The 12,559-nt window shown below is 47.9% G+C and overlaps 1 protein-coding gene and 1 long non-coding RNA gene across 2 annotated transcripts; one reads left to right on the top strand and one right to left on the bottom strand.

Moving 5' to 3' along the window:
• Positions 1 to 1,663: 1,663 nt before the first annotated feature.
• On the bottom strand, positions 1,664 to 6,133 carry NUDT16 (nudix hydrolase 16). Its single transcript, XM_010380289.2, has 3 exons — positions 5,803 to 6,133; positions 5,430 to 5,699; positions 1,664 to 4,583 (listed from the first exon to the last, which is right to left on the bottom strand). The coding sequence occupies exons 1-3, from the start codon at positions 5,938 to 5,940 to the stop codon at positions 4,404 to 4,406; spliced, it is 588 nt and encodes a 195-aa protein (XP_010378591.1). The 5' UTR covers positions 5,941 to 6,133; the 3' UTR covers positions 1,664 to 4,403.
• Positions 6,134 to 6,241: 108 nt separating this feature from the next.
• Positions 6,242 to 11,872, top strand: LOC115898656. The gene is made up of 2 exons (XR_004058317.1): positions 6,242 to 6,462; positions 10,700 to 11,872. It is a non-coding gene; the product is annotated as an uncharacterized LOC115898656 (long non-coding RNA).
• Positions 11,873 to 12,559: the final 687 nt, after the last annotated feature.

The following is a 12,559-nucleotide window of genomic DNA, read 5'->3' as shown; positions in this document are numbered from 1 at the left end:
CGCTAGACACACAAACTCCCTCCATCTGGGAGCTGTTGGTGAGGAGCTTCCTTTTCTTGTTTTATGTCCTTCCCAAAGTCCCTTTGCTATTCTTGCTTTTTGAGTGTAAGAAAGGTTCCTTTGCAAGATTTCATCTCTGCCCAGCTGGCCCCTGTAGACTGCCTCCACCCCTAAAGGGAGCATGTACTGCCTCATTTGCCCAAGTCGGAAGGGAAGTGGGGAGAAGGCACATGGTTTCTCTTTGTGGGGGCCTTAAGTCCATGGGGGTTTCCCATTTTTCCTTTTTCCTCTGCCCTGCCCATACTTCTCTTCCTCAGAATTGAACATGTTGTAAATAAAATCCCCTACCTGGCTCTTCTATACTTCTCTGATAAGGGCCGAGGTCCAGCCTCTTTTACTTTGGCTCAAATTCTAATGCCATCCAATGATTTGTTTACAGACTAAACTTTTTCCTCTATTTTTGACTCTCTGACACCTAGTCATGATTCTATTGGTGACAAAGGTGACACATTTCTGTGCAATAAACTGAAACTCATATAGGAAACATGCCTTCCCTCTTCTCTTCCCGTCCCCTTGTCTGTTTCACTGGCCGGCTCCTGGCTCTAAGGGTTCAGGTAACTAGGAAAGGAAGAAGTCACTGTTGCGTCAAATGTTCCAGCCCAAAGCAGCAGCTTTGCCATATGCTGGGTGACCGCAGAGGACTTTGTCTCAGAACAGGGAGGAGCTCAAAGTGTTTTTATTCTGCACCAGCAGAAAAGTGCAATGCTGAGAAGTGGGAACACCTTGCTGATTATGCTGAGAAAGGCAGAAACAGGTGTTTGTGGGGAGGCGGCCGGGCCACTCACCTTGCAAGAAACAAAATGTGCTGTGAAGCAGGAAAGTATACGGCATCCTGTACTTTCATACCGCTCAGTGCATCTCTGCACGCTTATCCCAAGTGCTGCCTCATCTAATCTCACCACAGGAATCACAGCAACATTTCAGAGAAGGAAAAGGAGGTCAAGGGCTTGGGTCAAAGTCACCACAGCAGTTAGTGGGGATCAAAGATTGCCGGGAGGCCGAGACGGGCGGATCACGAGGTCAGGAGATCGAGACCATCCTGGCTAACATGGTGAAACCCCGTCTCTACTAAAAATACAAAAAACTAGCCGGGCGAGGTGGCGGGCGCCTGTAGTCCCAGCTACTCGGGAGGCTGAGGCAGGAGAATGGCGTGAACCCGGGAGGCGGAGCTTGCAGTGAGCCGAGATCCGGCCACTGCACTCCAGCCTGGGCGACAGAGCGAGACTCCGCCTCAAAAAAAAAAAAAAAAAAAAAAAAAAAAGATTGCCATGAGCATTTCTCTTCTTCTTCTTCCTGCCCCAGATGATTGGACTTCACAAGGCCAAGGAAAGCTTAAGTGGGTCATCATCCCCGGCTTTCCTTAAACTTCAGCAGGGTGGGAATGGCGAAGAGGAGGAGAAATGCAGAGTGTGAGCTTGTATCACCCCCCGTCTGCCTACCCAGAGACTGTCTATGTGAGTGAGATGAACACAAACCCTAGTACAGTGCAACTGAAACACTTTTATGAAGGCTGCCTGAGAAGTAATCTACTGACCTGGAGAGTATTCAAGGGATCATACAGGAAAGTCATGGGCTCCTCCCCATGCAACCATCTCCAGAGACCTAAATAAAAAGTCAATTTAATGCAAATAAGTGGAGAGATGAGCTGCCCAGTAGGCAGGTCCTGAGAGACTGATCACTGGGATACTCAAGCAGAGAGGCTGAGGGCGGAACCTTCCAGGTGGCATTAATGTTGACCTGGATTACATCCCATAATGAGTTATGCATCCAGAATTACCTAAGGGAAGGGGTGTGTCAGCAGTGCCATCAAGGGTCAGTGACTCTGACCTCCCAGGCTTCAGGGTCCCTTGCAGATATGACTGAGAGCCAAGTGCGCAAAGCGCAGATGAAGGTGCTACAGGCTGGGACCCCGGGAGCCACTGGAATGTCCATTTCCTGCAGCCTGCCTATACTGAGGTTTAATCTAGATAACATTTGACAAAAGGGTCAGGGTGAGATTAGGAGATGATGATTAACCTCTAGGGGTCTATCTCATTTGTACAGCTGTTCCCCCACTGGGTACTCCCATTCTTCTAAGACCAAGGGCTGAGAGTGGGAACCACATTGCTCTGCGTTGAGCTTCCAGACCACTGCCCACCCTCCCTTCCTCAAAAGGCTCTCACCTGGGAGATGCTATCCTGTCATGCCTGCTTTCCCCTCTGGCAGGTGCCACTGGCCTTGTGGCCACTCCTCGTGTTCACCAAGGATGCTGACTCCTAGGTCACACCATCCTCCTCAACATCTGTCGGTTTCTTGCTCCAGCACCCACGTGGAGGCTCACCCTACCCTCCAGCCTCACCAACCCTAGATCTCACTTCTTAAGGCTCCTCCCCTGGCTCTGGCCAGCAACCCCAGGTCATACCCTCTATTTTCCCTTTACCTGAGATTGCTCCACCTCTCAATTTCCAAAGCACTCCTGTCTGGCTCAAATATACCTCCCTGCCCAACCCCTCACCATGCTGGAGTTTCTACCTTGTCAAGACCTCTAATTTCCTAATCTCTCCCTAGTCACCTCCAGTTTTCAGTTTCCATCTTGGTCAGATTAATCCTCAGACCACACATTTCATCACTATAATTTCTCCTGTGCATATCATCTGAATTGGCCCATCTTTCTCTCACCTCCTATACTCCCCTGGCAAAACCCCAGCACTGCAGTAAGCATCTCCATCCCAGCTCCTGAATCCTGATGAGGGGAAGACAGGTGCATGCAGAGCCCCACTCAACACACACACACACCTGAGTGCCCAGCATCCTACTCTAAACTGACCATCTCAGAGCTCAGCCTTGCCCTGCCCTTCTGCTGTTTCCTTAATCAACCTGATTTCAACACCTAGGAAAACATCTACTTCATACTTTCTGAGAACGTGCCCCACCCACATCTAGCTGATAGTCTCACTTCATTTCACAAAGCGATTCAAACTCCGTCATCATTTCCCCATTAATTTAGTCATCCTAATCTTCTATACTTGCCCCTTTCTGTTTTATTGAGCTGTGTGAGGCTGCAGGGCTGTGTCTCTTCTTACAAAGGTCCCATCCCTCCTCCTTTCTCATGAACTCTGCTCATTCGGGGTCCTCCTCTTCATGCCCCTCCCACCTCTCTCATCACACCATCTTGACTGTTGCCATCAGCATTGGCATGCTCTACCTCCCATCTCAAACATGCCTTGACTCCACAGCTCTCTAGTTATTAACCTGAGCCCCTTTAGGGCCAACTTCTCACATGCTGTGTTCCCCCACTCTCCATTCACTCAACCAATCCAGCCTGCTTTCCACACCACCCTTCCTGAAATTGCTGCCATCATAGTCATCAAACACTTCATGTTACTGAATTCAATGGACAGTTCTGCCTCTGTTTTAGTGAAACCCTCACAAGCACTCCACATAGTCCACTTTCTGTCTTTAACATGCCTGGTTCCCTCTGCCCAAACTTTTAGGATTGGGCTTCCTCAGGGCCTTGTCCTGAGTCCTCTTCTTTTTGTCTTCCCATGGATTACCTCCTCCAGTCTATGTTTTTATGCCACCTTTATGTACATGAAGTGAAGGCAGGGCAGGGTTAGACTGGGGTGGGTCAATTCCCTTGTGATAGTCTCAGAGTCTCAGGCATCCCAAAGATGAAAGCTCTGGAGGAGAGACACCAGTACTCACAGGTCTCATGTCCATGCTCCGTCCAAGGAGACCTAGCCACTTCCTTACCCCTCCTGCTCAGTTTCAGAAGAAAAGGATTGGGGATTGGTTGGGCTGTTCTCCCACCTTTAAAGAGCCAACTGCCTTGGTCACCACTCAAGACAAGAGCAAGTCTATTTTCAGGAAGCACAGGGGGGCCTCTGCTTCTCTATCCTCCCTAACAAATAGGCTGGGCTAGACCCTGGAGGGCAGCCATGGAGGAGTGTAGGAAGGACTCACCCTTGCTTCAGAAGTTCCTTGCAATCAGGGACCAGGGTATGGTGACAAATGCCACTTCATGGTTATACTGGACATGACCAGGGGAAGGTGTCAGGCTGTGTGTTGTTACAGATTGTATATTTGCATGCCTGGGGGTTACTAGGCTGTATGCATATAAACAGGGAGGAGGCAGGCTCTGAGAACCTGCCAGGGTGCCTGGGATGAGCTGTGAATTTTTGCCCCTGATGCCATGAGTTGGAGGGGCCTCTGGCTCAAAACATATGGTACATACTTCTCCTTCTTTTAATCTGGGATCATGTATCATCTCTCAAGTCCAATAAGAAAACATTCCCACGTCCTTCCCTCCCTCCCTAGTACCAAGGTCCTCATCTCAGTTTCCATGGGTCCATGGAGGGCTGCCTCTAGTGATGAGCTGGAATCTTAAGGCCTGAAACAGAGCCAGACTGCAGCAGTCCCAAGTCTTGGAGAGCTTCAAGTAACTGCTCCCGGGCAGAGCCAATAAAGGAGTTCTCCAGGAAGGTAGGCAGGCCTCCCACACCATCCCGCAGGGTATACAGGGGCACTCGCACCAGGCCCAGCACCTGTAAAAGGAAGGAGACAGGAGACACTGGGGCTCATTCCCTTAACTCCATCCTCTCTCCAGCAGATATTTCTAGAGCAGAGGCCTCACCCCTTAATACTCCAGCAGAACCAGGCCCAAGGCTCACACCTCACTAAAGCCTAGTGGCCCAACCTTCTGCAGGAAAATGACCCAAAACATGTTATCTAGCTCTATCAATTAATCTTTCCCACATCTGCTTCTAAACCTCTAATGGCTCCTGTCTCAAAGATGTATTCATACCCTTTCACCAGTGGTTGTCAAAATGTGGTCCTCGGATTATCTGCATCAGTATTTGGGAACTTTTGAAAATTGCAAATTGTCAGGTTTCCTGTCTCCCCGCCCCGCCACCAATGCAGGAATGCTGAGAGAAATCGCTATTTTAATAAGACGCCCAGGTGATTCTGCTGCTTGCCAAATTTTGAGAACCACTTTCATACATAATCTATCTACTAGCCCTGCCTGAAATATCAGGGCCACATCTCCTACACAAGAAAAGCAAAACCCAAGAATAAAACCTAGGTTGCCACACCTAGATAATGTGATAATCTATCACACTGTCAATAGGGAACAGCAGAGAGACATGGATGAGTGTGTTCTAGAAAGGATCTCTCCTGGTAAAGGGTGGGAAAGACCTTTACAGAAAGCCCAGGTTGGCAGTACTAATTCAAAGTAGAGATGACCACGATCTCAACTCCACCAAGAAAACTGGGGAGAGGGCAAGGTCAGAGGGGCAAAAAACTTTTCTCCAGGGATGCTTTCTTGGGGTAAAGAAAGCTTTGGGAGAAGAGGAAACTGGGAAAGGGACAGAGTCCCACGCTGGTCCCACCTCCAGCCCGTGGTCCTTGGCGCGTGTTGCGCCGGCCTCCACAGCCAACAGCTGCTCGAGCGTCAGACGCTTGGCATAGAAGTGGGCCACAACGCGTGGCCCTGACCCGACGTGGGAGCTGCGGTAGTCAGTGCGCTCCACGCGGAAAGCGGCCGCCGCTTCGCCGAGCTCCTCGCGCAGCTCGCGGTTCAGCCCGTCCTCTAGGCTGCTGTCCTGCGTGTCCACGAATCCGCCGGGGAAGCCCAGGCGTCCATCGAAGCGCATCTGCATCTGCGAGAGGGGGAGGCAGGGATTGGCAGGGGAGCCCCAGAAGAGACCCCCAGAGAGGGTGCGGGGCTCAGGCAGAAAGTGGCCGGGCGCGCCCCCTTCTCACCAGTACGGCGTAGCGCAGCGGGATGCGGCCGAAGAGCATCCCAGGGTCCGGCGCGTAGAGGAGAGCATGGCACGCATGACGCCAGCCCGACCCCAGCGCCAGGGCCTCGCCCAGCTCCAGCCTGCGGGCCCCGGCCATGGCCGGACACTGCTCCTCCGCTGTCCGGAAGGCCCAAGTGTGCAGAGGGGCGGGTCTCACCTCGGACCAATGCGAGCCTGGGCAGTGCCGCAAGGCCCAATCCCTGCAGGAATAAGGGGAGGAACCTAGGCGCCTTAGGACCCGGGGCCGCGACTGGTGCGGGAGGCAGCTAATCAGGGCGGGACTTGCAGACCGGGTTGAAGTCCAGGGCCCAGGAACGCTAGGGAAACCGAAAGCAGCCTCTGGGTTGGGTCTGCGGTGGGGCGGGGCTGGGGGTGTGGCCGCGCCCTGAACCTGGAGCAAGGCCAGTACACAAAGGTTCCTGGGAGCCAAAAGAGTAAGTCAGGGAAGTAGCTTTGGTTGGGTTTCGTGGTACACAAAGCACAAGGCCTGGGTTGGGTTCGGAGGAAATGAGGCTTGCGGCGGGGCGGGACTGAAGGTATGGCAGCGCCCTGAACATAAACAAAGCTGGTACATAAACGCCTACGTCACAATCTGGAGTCAGCTGGAGTGTCCCATCAGGTGAGGAAGAGCTGGGGCGCTCAGTTGGTGCTGGGAGCCAAAGAAGCAATAAGTACATTTGGTTGGGTGTGATGGTACACAAAGCACAAGGCCTGGGTGGGCTTTAGGAGGAAATGAGGCAGGGTTGGCCTCAGACACCAAGACCCATCCTAGGGAAATGGGGGTGGAGAGGCGCCATGGTCTAACAACTATCTTGAGTGGTGAAACTGAGGGGACTTGGTGACTGAGTGAATGGGGAAGAGGGAGCGCTGGGCTAGTGGTGGTTCAGAGTTTCCTGGATGTGGTGTCATTTTCTGAGAAGGGGAGAGTAGGAGAAGGGTGAGCAGTGATAAGTGTAGTTCTAGTCAGGAATTGGGGTGGCCATAGGCAGTGGGCAGCTGATCGTGGGGGTCTGACGCACAGGAAGTGGCACATGGAGAAGTCACAGGGCAAGTGAGATTTTCAGGGGAAGTGTGGGGGTGGAAGGAGCTGTGAGTGAAATCCTGTGGCACAGGACTGGGAGTGAGGAGGGGTGAGAGGTAGAAGCCTCCTAGGCTTTCTAGTCTTTCCCTCAAACACCCTGAGACCTCTGAGCTGTGAAGGAGGGTGGGTTACCCTACCACAAGGGCAGAGGCCTACTCAGGGCCTGATGCTGAGATGCAGGATCCCTCACCCCAGGCCAGGCCTTCCCCACCCTGCAGAGCGCCCCTACACCAGGTGTCGATATTGATTATGCAATAGAAAGCAGGAGGCAGCTCCTTGAGGGGGGCTGGGCATAAAGTTACAGCCTGTAAGTGACAGCATGTGGTGGGAAAAAGTCCGGACCCACCCAGAAACGGGTTTATGACCTTAACAAGCCACTTAACTCCCTCAGATCGCAATAGCTCATCTGTTCAGTGGAGATGATACTAACCTATTAGGGATGTTGAGATATGTAAAGCACTTGTAACAGTACCGGGCGGAAAGTAAATGTAGCCATTCTTGGAGTCGAGGGTTGGGGCACAGTGCTATGTGTTATGTTAAAGACCCAGGGGTTGGAACTGAGCCACACTCATCAAGGATGAAAACTGTTGGGTATCATTTTTCCCAGCTTAGTCTTCTGAGTTACAGGGTGGAGATGCCAACTACTAACATCAGACGGCCAGATCAAGGTGATAAAGCTGTAGGTGTGATACAGTCCACGTTGGTCTGCTATCATTCTGGGGACTTGGAAATGGCCTAGCTTCATGTTACACTCACCTTGCTCTAAAAGCTGATAGCAACTGCCAATTTCAGGGTTCCGACCAGACCAACTGAATCAGAATCTGTGGAGGTAATGCAGGGACATATGTGGCTTTTCAAAGGTGTTTCAGGTAACTAATAGCCAAGGTGGAGAAGAGGTGATCTACCCCTTTCCCCAGCATTTCAAAGGTGACCTTGTCTCCTAGATTAGCTACTTTTAAGGATTTAGGGTTAAACATGCCCTTTCCAGATCTTCAGGCTGTTCTTTCTTTCCTGGTTGCTTGAAGAGACATTTGAAGATGGACGCAACTATTTATCAGGCAACACGAAATCTATAAAAACCAAGGCAACAGCTATTCAGGAATTAATGCTTTGGAGACCAGAGCTTTTTCTGGATGAAGGAATATGGAAGCCCTTAAAAGCCCCCAACCTTGCCATCCCTTTCAAATCCCTCTTGCCTCTGCCCCACCTCCCCACCCCCACCAACCATCCCCCATTTCACTATCCTGAGGTAGAATGCCCAGGACTCAAGGCTGCAGGTAGAGGGCTGAGCCATGTACCTAAAGAGCTGCTCCAAGTTCATAATGGTACAGGGAACCAAAAATAGCTCTGTGGTCAGTCTAGGAGAATGCTAAGGAACCAATTCATTTGTAAAATAATGAGGAAAAGAATTAAGCATTTATCATCCTTTTTTATTTTATTTATTTATTTATTTGAGATGGAGTCTCAAATAAAGTCTTTAAACTTTAAAGAATTTATGGATCCTAGGGAATGATCATCAATCGTTGCTAACATCATGAAAAGAACCAGTTACTGTGCACTTCATGATGGAAGAATACATCACCTCCTATAAATTTTTCTTGCACAAAATTGAAGTCGAATCTCAACCTAAATACCAATTATTAGAAATATAAAGATGCCCCTTTTTAAAATATCAGGAAGAGACTAGAATGATCCATGTAATAGTGGATTTGAGTTGGAGACATCAGTATTAACTCATGTTTAACTTAATATAGCTACATATGTTTACATAGGGAAATATTTATAGATATGTAGACACCTCTTTTATAAAGTCACTAATCTAATTTGTGAGGCCCCTGCCTTCATGACCTAATCACCTTCCAAAGGCCCTACTTCCAAACGCCAATAAATTGGGAGTTAGGATTTCAACATACGAATTTAGGGGGAACAAAAATATTCAGTTAATAGCAACCATGAAATACAATGAAAGTCTGAGAAACTGTCACAACAAAGACTAGCCTAAGGACACATGACATGACTAAATGGATTAGAGAAATCTGAATAAAGTATAGACTTTGTCTAATGATAATGTATCAAAATTGGTTCATTATTGCAAGAAATGTACCATAATGTAAGATGTTAATTATAGAGTAAATTAGTTGGAGTAATGGGAACGCTAGGTACTGTCTCCACAATTTTCCTGTAAATGTAAAAAGTTTTTAAAAATATATAGATGAGTCTCAGTATATTGCCCAAGCTGGTCTCCAACTCCTGACCTCGAGCTATCTTCCCACCTGCACTTCCTAAAATATTAGGATTACAGGAGTGAGCCACTGCACCTGGCCTGCAAATGTAAAACTTTTTGTAAAAGTTTGTTTTTAAAACACATGAGGATGCAATCAGTAAATCCTAGACTGAAGGAAAGTTTACAAGAAACATGACCTGGTTTCATTAATAAATGAATTACAGGGGAAAAAGAAACATGGTGGTAGACTCTGTACATTAAAAGAGATTGAGGAGACATATCAATTGAAGCAACTGGGCTTTATTCTAATTTGAACAAATAAAAATTCAACTAGTGAGGGACATGAGAATACTGATTGGATATTTTATATACAGGAATTATGGATAATTGAGATGTGATAATATTGTGGCTATGTTTCTTAAGAGTTATCTTTTAGAGACACATATATTTGAATAAAGTTTTGCATTGTACAAAACTCTTTCAATGAGAGGATCCCTTTTGGTTCAGGAGAGGGAGAGAGGTAAGAGTGTAGTCTCACTTTTTAGGCAGGAAGAAAGTGATAGCAAACATCTGCCATCTGACAGTTATTTTTAAACCATTCCACTTAATCCTCATGAAATTTTCCAGGTGCTTTGAATGCAGAGCCAAGGTTGAGAACTACTAATTTAGAAGAATATACCATAGTGTGAGTGGGGAGGAAATGCCACCAGCAGACAGCGATCAGCTAGAGGCTGTAATTTTACCCAGTTACTTCCTGAAAGTGCTAGATGCTGTTGCTTATTATTATCATATTTTTAAGCATTCACATAACCTAAAATCCCATTCAGGAGCCTTAAAGGAGGTGCATTTTCTAGAAGCTAACACTGTTTTTGGTTATTTGCAGGTATAGCATCAAAACCATCCACTGCTCTGTTTTTGGAGTTCATTAAGTAGATCCATTTCACACTATCAGGACAGAATTTTTCAGACACCTGAAGCTCCATGCCTAGACCTTTTATTTGTATTTATTTATTTATTTATTTATTTATTTATTTTTGAGACAGAGTCTCGCTCTGTCACCCAGGCTGGAGTGCAGTGGCGTGATCTTGGCTCACTGCAACCTCTACCCCCCAGGTTCAAGCCATTCTCCTGCCTTGCCCTCTCCAGTAGCTGGGATTACACATGCCCGCTGCCACGCCTGGCTAATTTTTGTATGTTAGTAGAGATGGGGTTTCACCATGTTGACCTGGTTGGTCTCGAACACCTGACCTTGTGATCTGCCTGCCTCGGCCTCCCAAAGTGCTGGAATTATAGGCGTGAGCCACCGCGCCCGGCCGCGGAGACCTCTTTAACTGAATACCCCACAAGCACCCCAAACTCAAAACACCCAGGAATGAGCTCAGTATTTTTCCCACCGCCCAATCTGCCTGTCTTCCTGTATCCCCAGCTCTGTGAATGACCTATCTCCTGCCCAGTCACCCGTGCTATAAAACTACCAGTCCTCATAGACCACTCCATCACTCCTCTACCCATCCAGTCAGTCCTCAGTTCTCTCTCATTATCTCCCCTCAGGATGTCTTGACTTCCTTAGATGCAAGTCAGGCCTTCATCTTTTCTCACCTGGACAAAGCTCCTGCCTTGCTGTCCTGCCTCCAGTCTCACCCTCTTCAAACCTGCTCTCCACCCGGTGCCATGATACAGCTAAAGATCATGTTCATCAATAACTTTGCAGTGGCTGCCCCTAACTACAGGACACAGCAGAGCAAACATGGCAGCATATATCTGAGCTTTGCCTTCTGTATTGGTGATGTATTGCTGAAACATATTGTAAAATGTATTAACACCGTCACAAGAAACATTCATTATTTCACAGTGTCTGTAGGTCAGGAATTAAAAGGGGGTGGTTCTAGTTCAGGGTTTCTCATAAGGTTTTAGTCCAGATGTCAGCCAGATCTGTAGTCAAATGTAGGCTTGACTAGGGCTGGAGAATATGCTCCCATAGCTCACTGACAGCTGGCAAGGTGGTACTGGCTGTTGGCAAAATGCCCCAAATTTTTATCCCAGAGATCTCTCCATAGGGTTGCGTACATGTTCTTAAAATATAGTGGCTGGCTTCGTCCAGTGTGGGTGAAACAGATGAAATCCATGTGTTTTGTGACCTAGTCTCAGAAGTCACACACCATCACTTCTACCGTATTCTGTTGGTCACACAGGCCACCCCTGAGGCAGTGTGGGAAGGATCTACGCAGGACGTGAATATACCAGAAGTGAGGATCATTGTAAGTCATGTTGGAGGCTGGTCACCATCCCCTTCTCTCTAAACCTAACATTATCACTCTCATATTTCATGTTCCACCAGCACCAAAGGATTTCAGATTCCCAGAATCTATAGGGCTATGTCTTCCATCTTTGTGTTCCTCATGCCTGCAAGATCTTTTCCTCACTTCTATTTGCCTGGTGAATTCTTATTCAAAACTATGTGCCTATACTTAGTGCCTGGTACAGAATGGGAGCTCAGTACACATTAAGCTGAAATCCAAAGAATAGAATTAGAAGATTTACAGTCCAGGTAGGCTCCAGGCTGTCATCCCACATTACCTTGAAATATGCTGAAGGTCAGAAAAGTCAGAGTTTGTGACTTACCTGGGCCATTTTGAAAAAGGGTATCTGTATTTTTTCTAAGAAGCCACAGAATAATTTAGTTGGAGATAAACTTCCTCCAGATTTATAAAAATCAATGCCAAAAAAAAAAAAAAAAAAAAAAAAGCCCAAAGTGTTGGAGAAGGAATAAAGAGAGTGATGTCAGGAGAAGGAAGACATTTTCGTTAGCTTATTGACACATAATGCCACGTAACAACCAACCACAAATCCTGAACAGCATGCAGCAGGAAATATGTATCTCTTGCTCGGGAGTCTGTACCTAACCTGGAGCAGCTCTGCTTTGCTCTGCAGTGGCTGAGGTGACTCTGTGTCACTCTGTGGGCTGGCTGGGGTGGCTCTGCTCCACCTCTGTCATCCTCCTATGATAGACAGGCTGGCTGGCGATGAGGGAGATGCAAGAGAACATATCCAAGTGCACCGACACGTTCCCAGCCCCTTAGTACTTTCCTCAGCCAAAACAAGTTCCATGACCAAACTCAGAGTCAAGGAGTGGGGAAATACTGAGAACTACAGAGTTATAAGGCAACGGTCAGGGGTATAGGGAGGGGTAAATTGGGATTAAAAATTCAAACTATCAAAGTGGGAAAAGCCAATATTTTGGGAAGAAAAGAGAATGTTTCTAGCTGTTGAAAGATTGTCTCCTGAACTAAACCTAAAAATCTACTTTTAAAATATTCCTATTGGGGCCGGGTGCGGGTGGCTCACGCCTGTAATCCCAGCACTTTGGGAGGCTGAGGCAGGCGGATCACCTGAGGTCAGGAGTTCAAGACC

This window comes from Rhinopithecus roxellana, chromosome 1 (genome assembly GCF_007565055.1).
Source record: "Rhinopithecus roxellana isolate Shanxi Qingling chromosome 1, ASM756505v1, whole genome shotgun sequence".
In the NCBI taxonomy this organism is placed as follows: domain Eukaryota; kingdom Metazoa; phylum Chordata; class Mammalia; order Primates; family Cercopithecidae; genus Rhinopithecus; species Rhinopithecus roxellana.
Note: the sequence above shows the minus strand (reverse complement) of the source record. Positions and strands in the feature narration are given on the sequence as shown.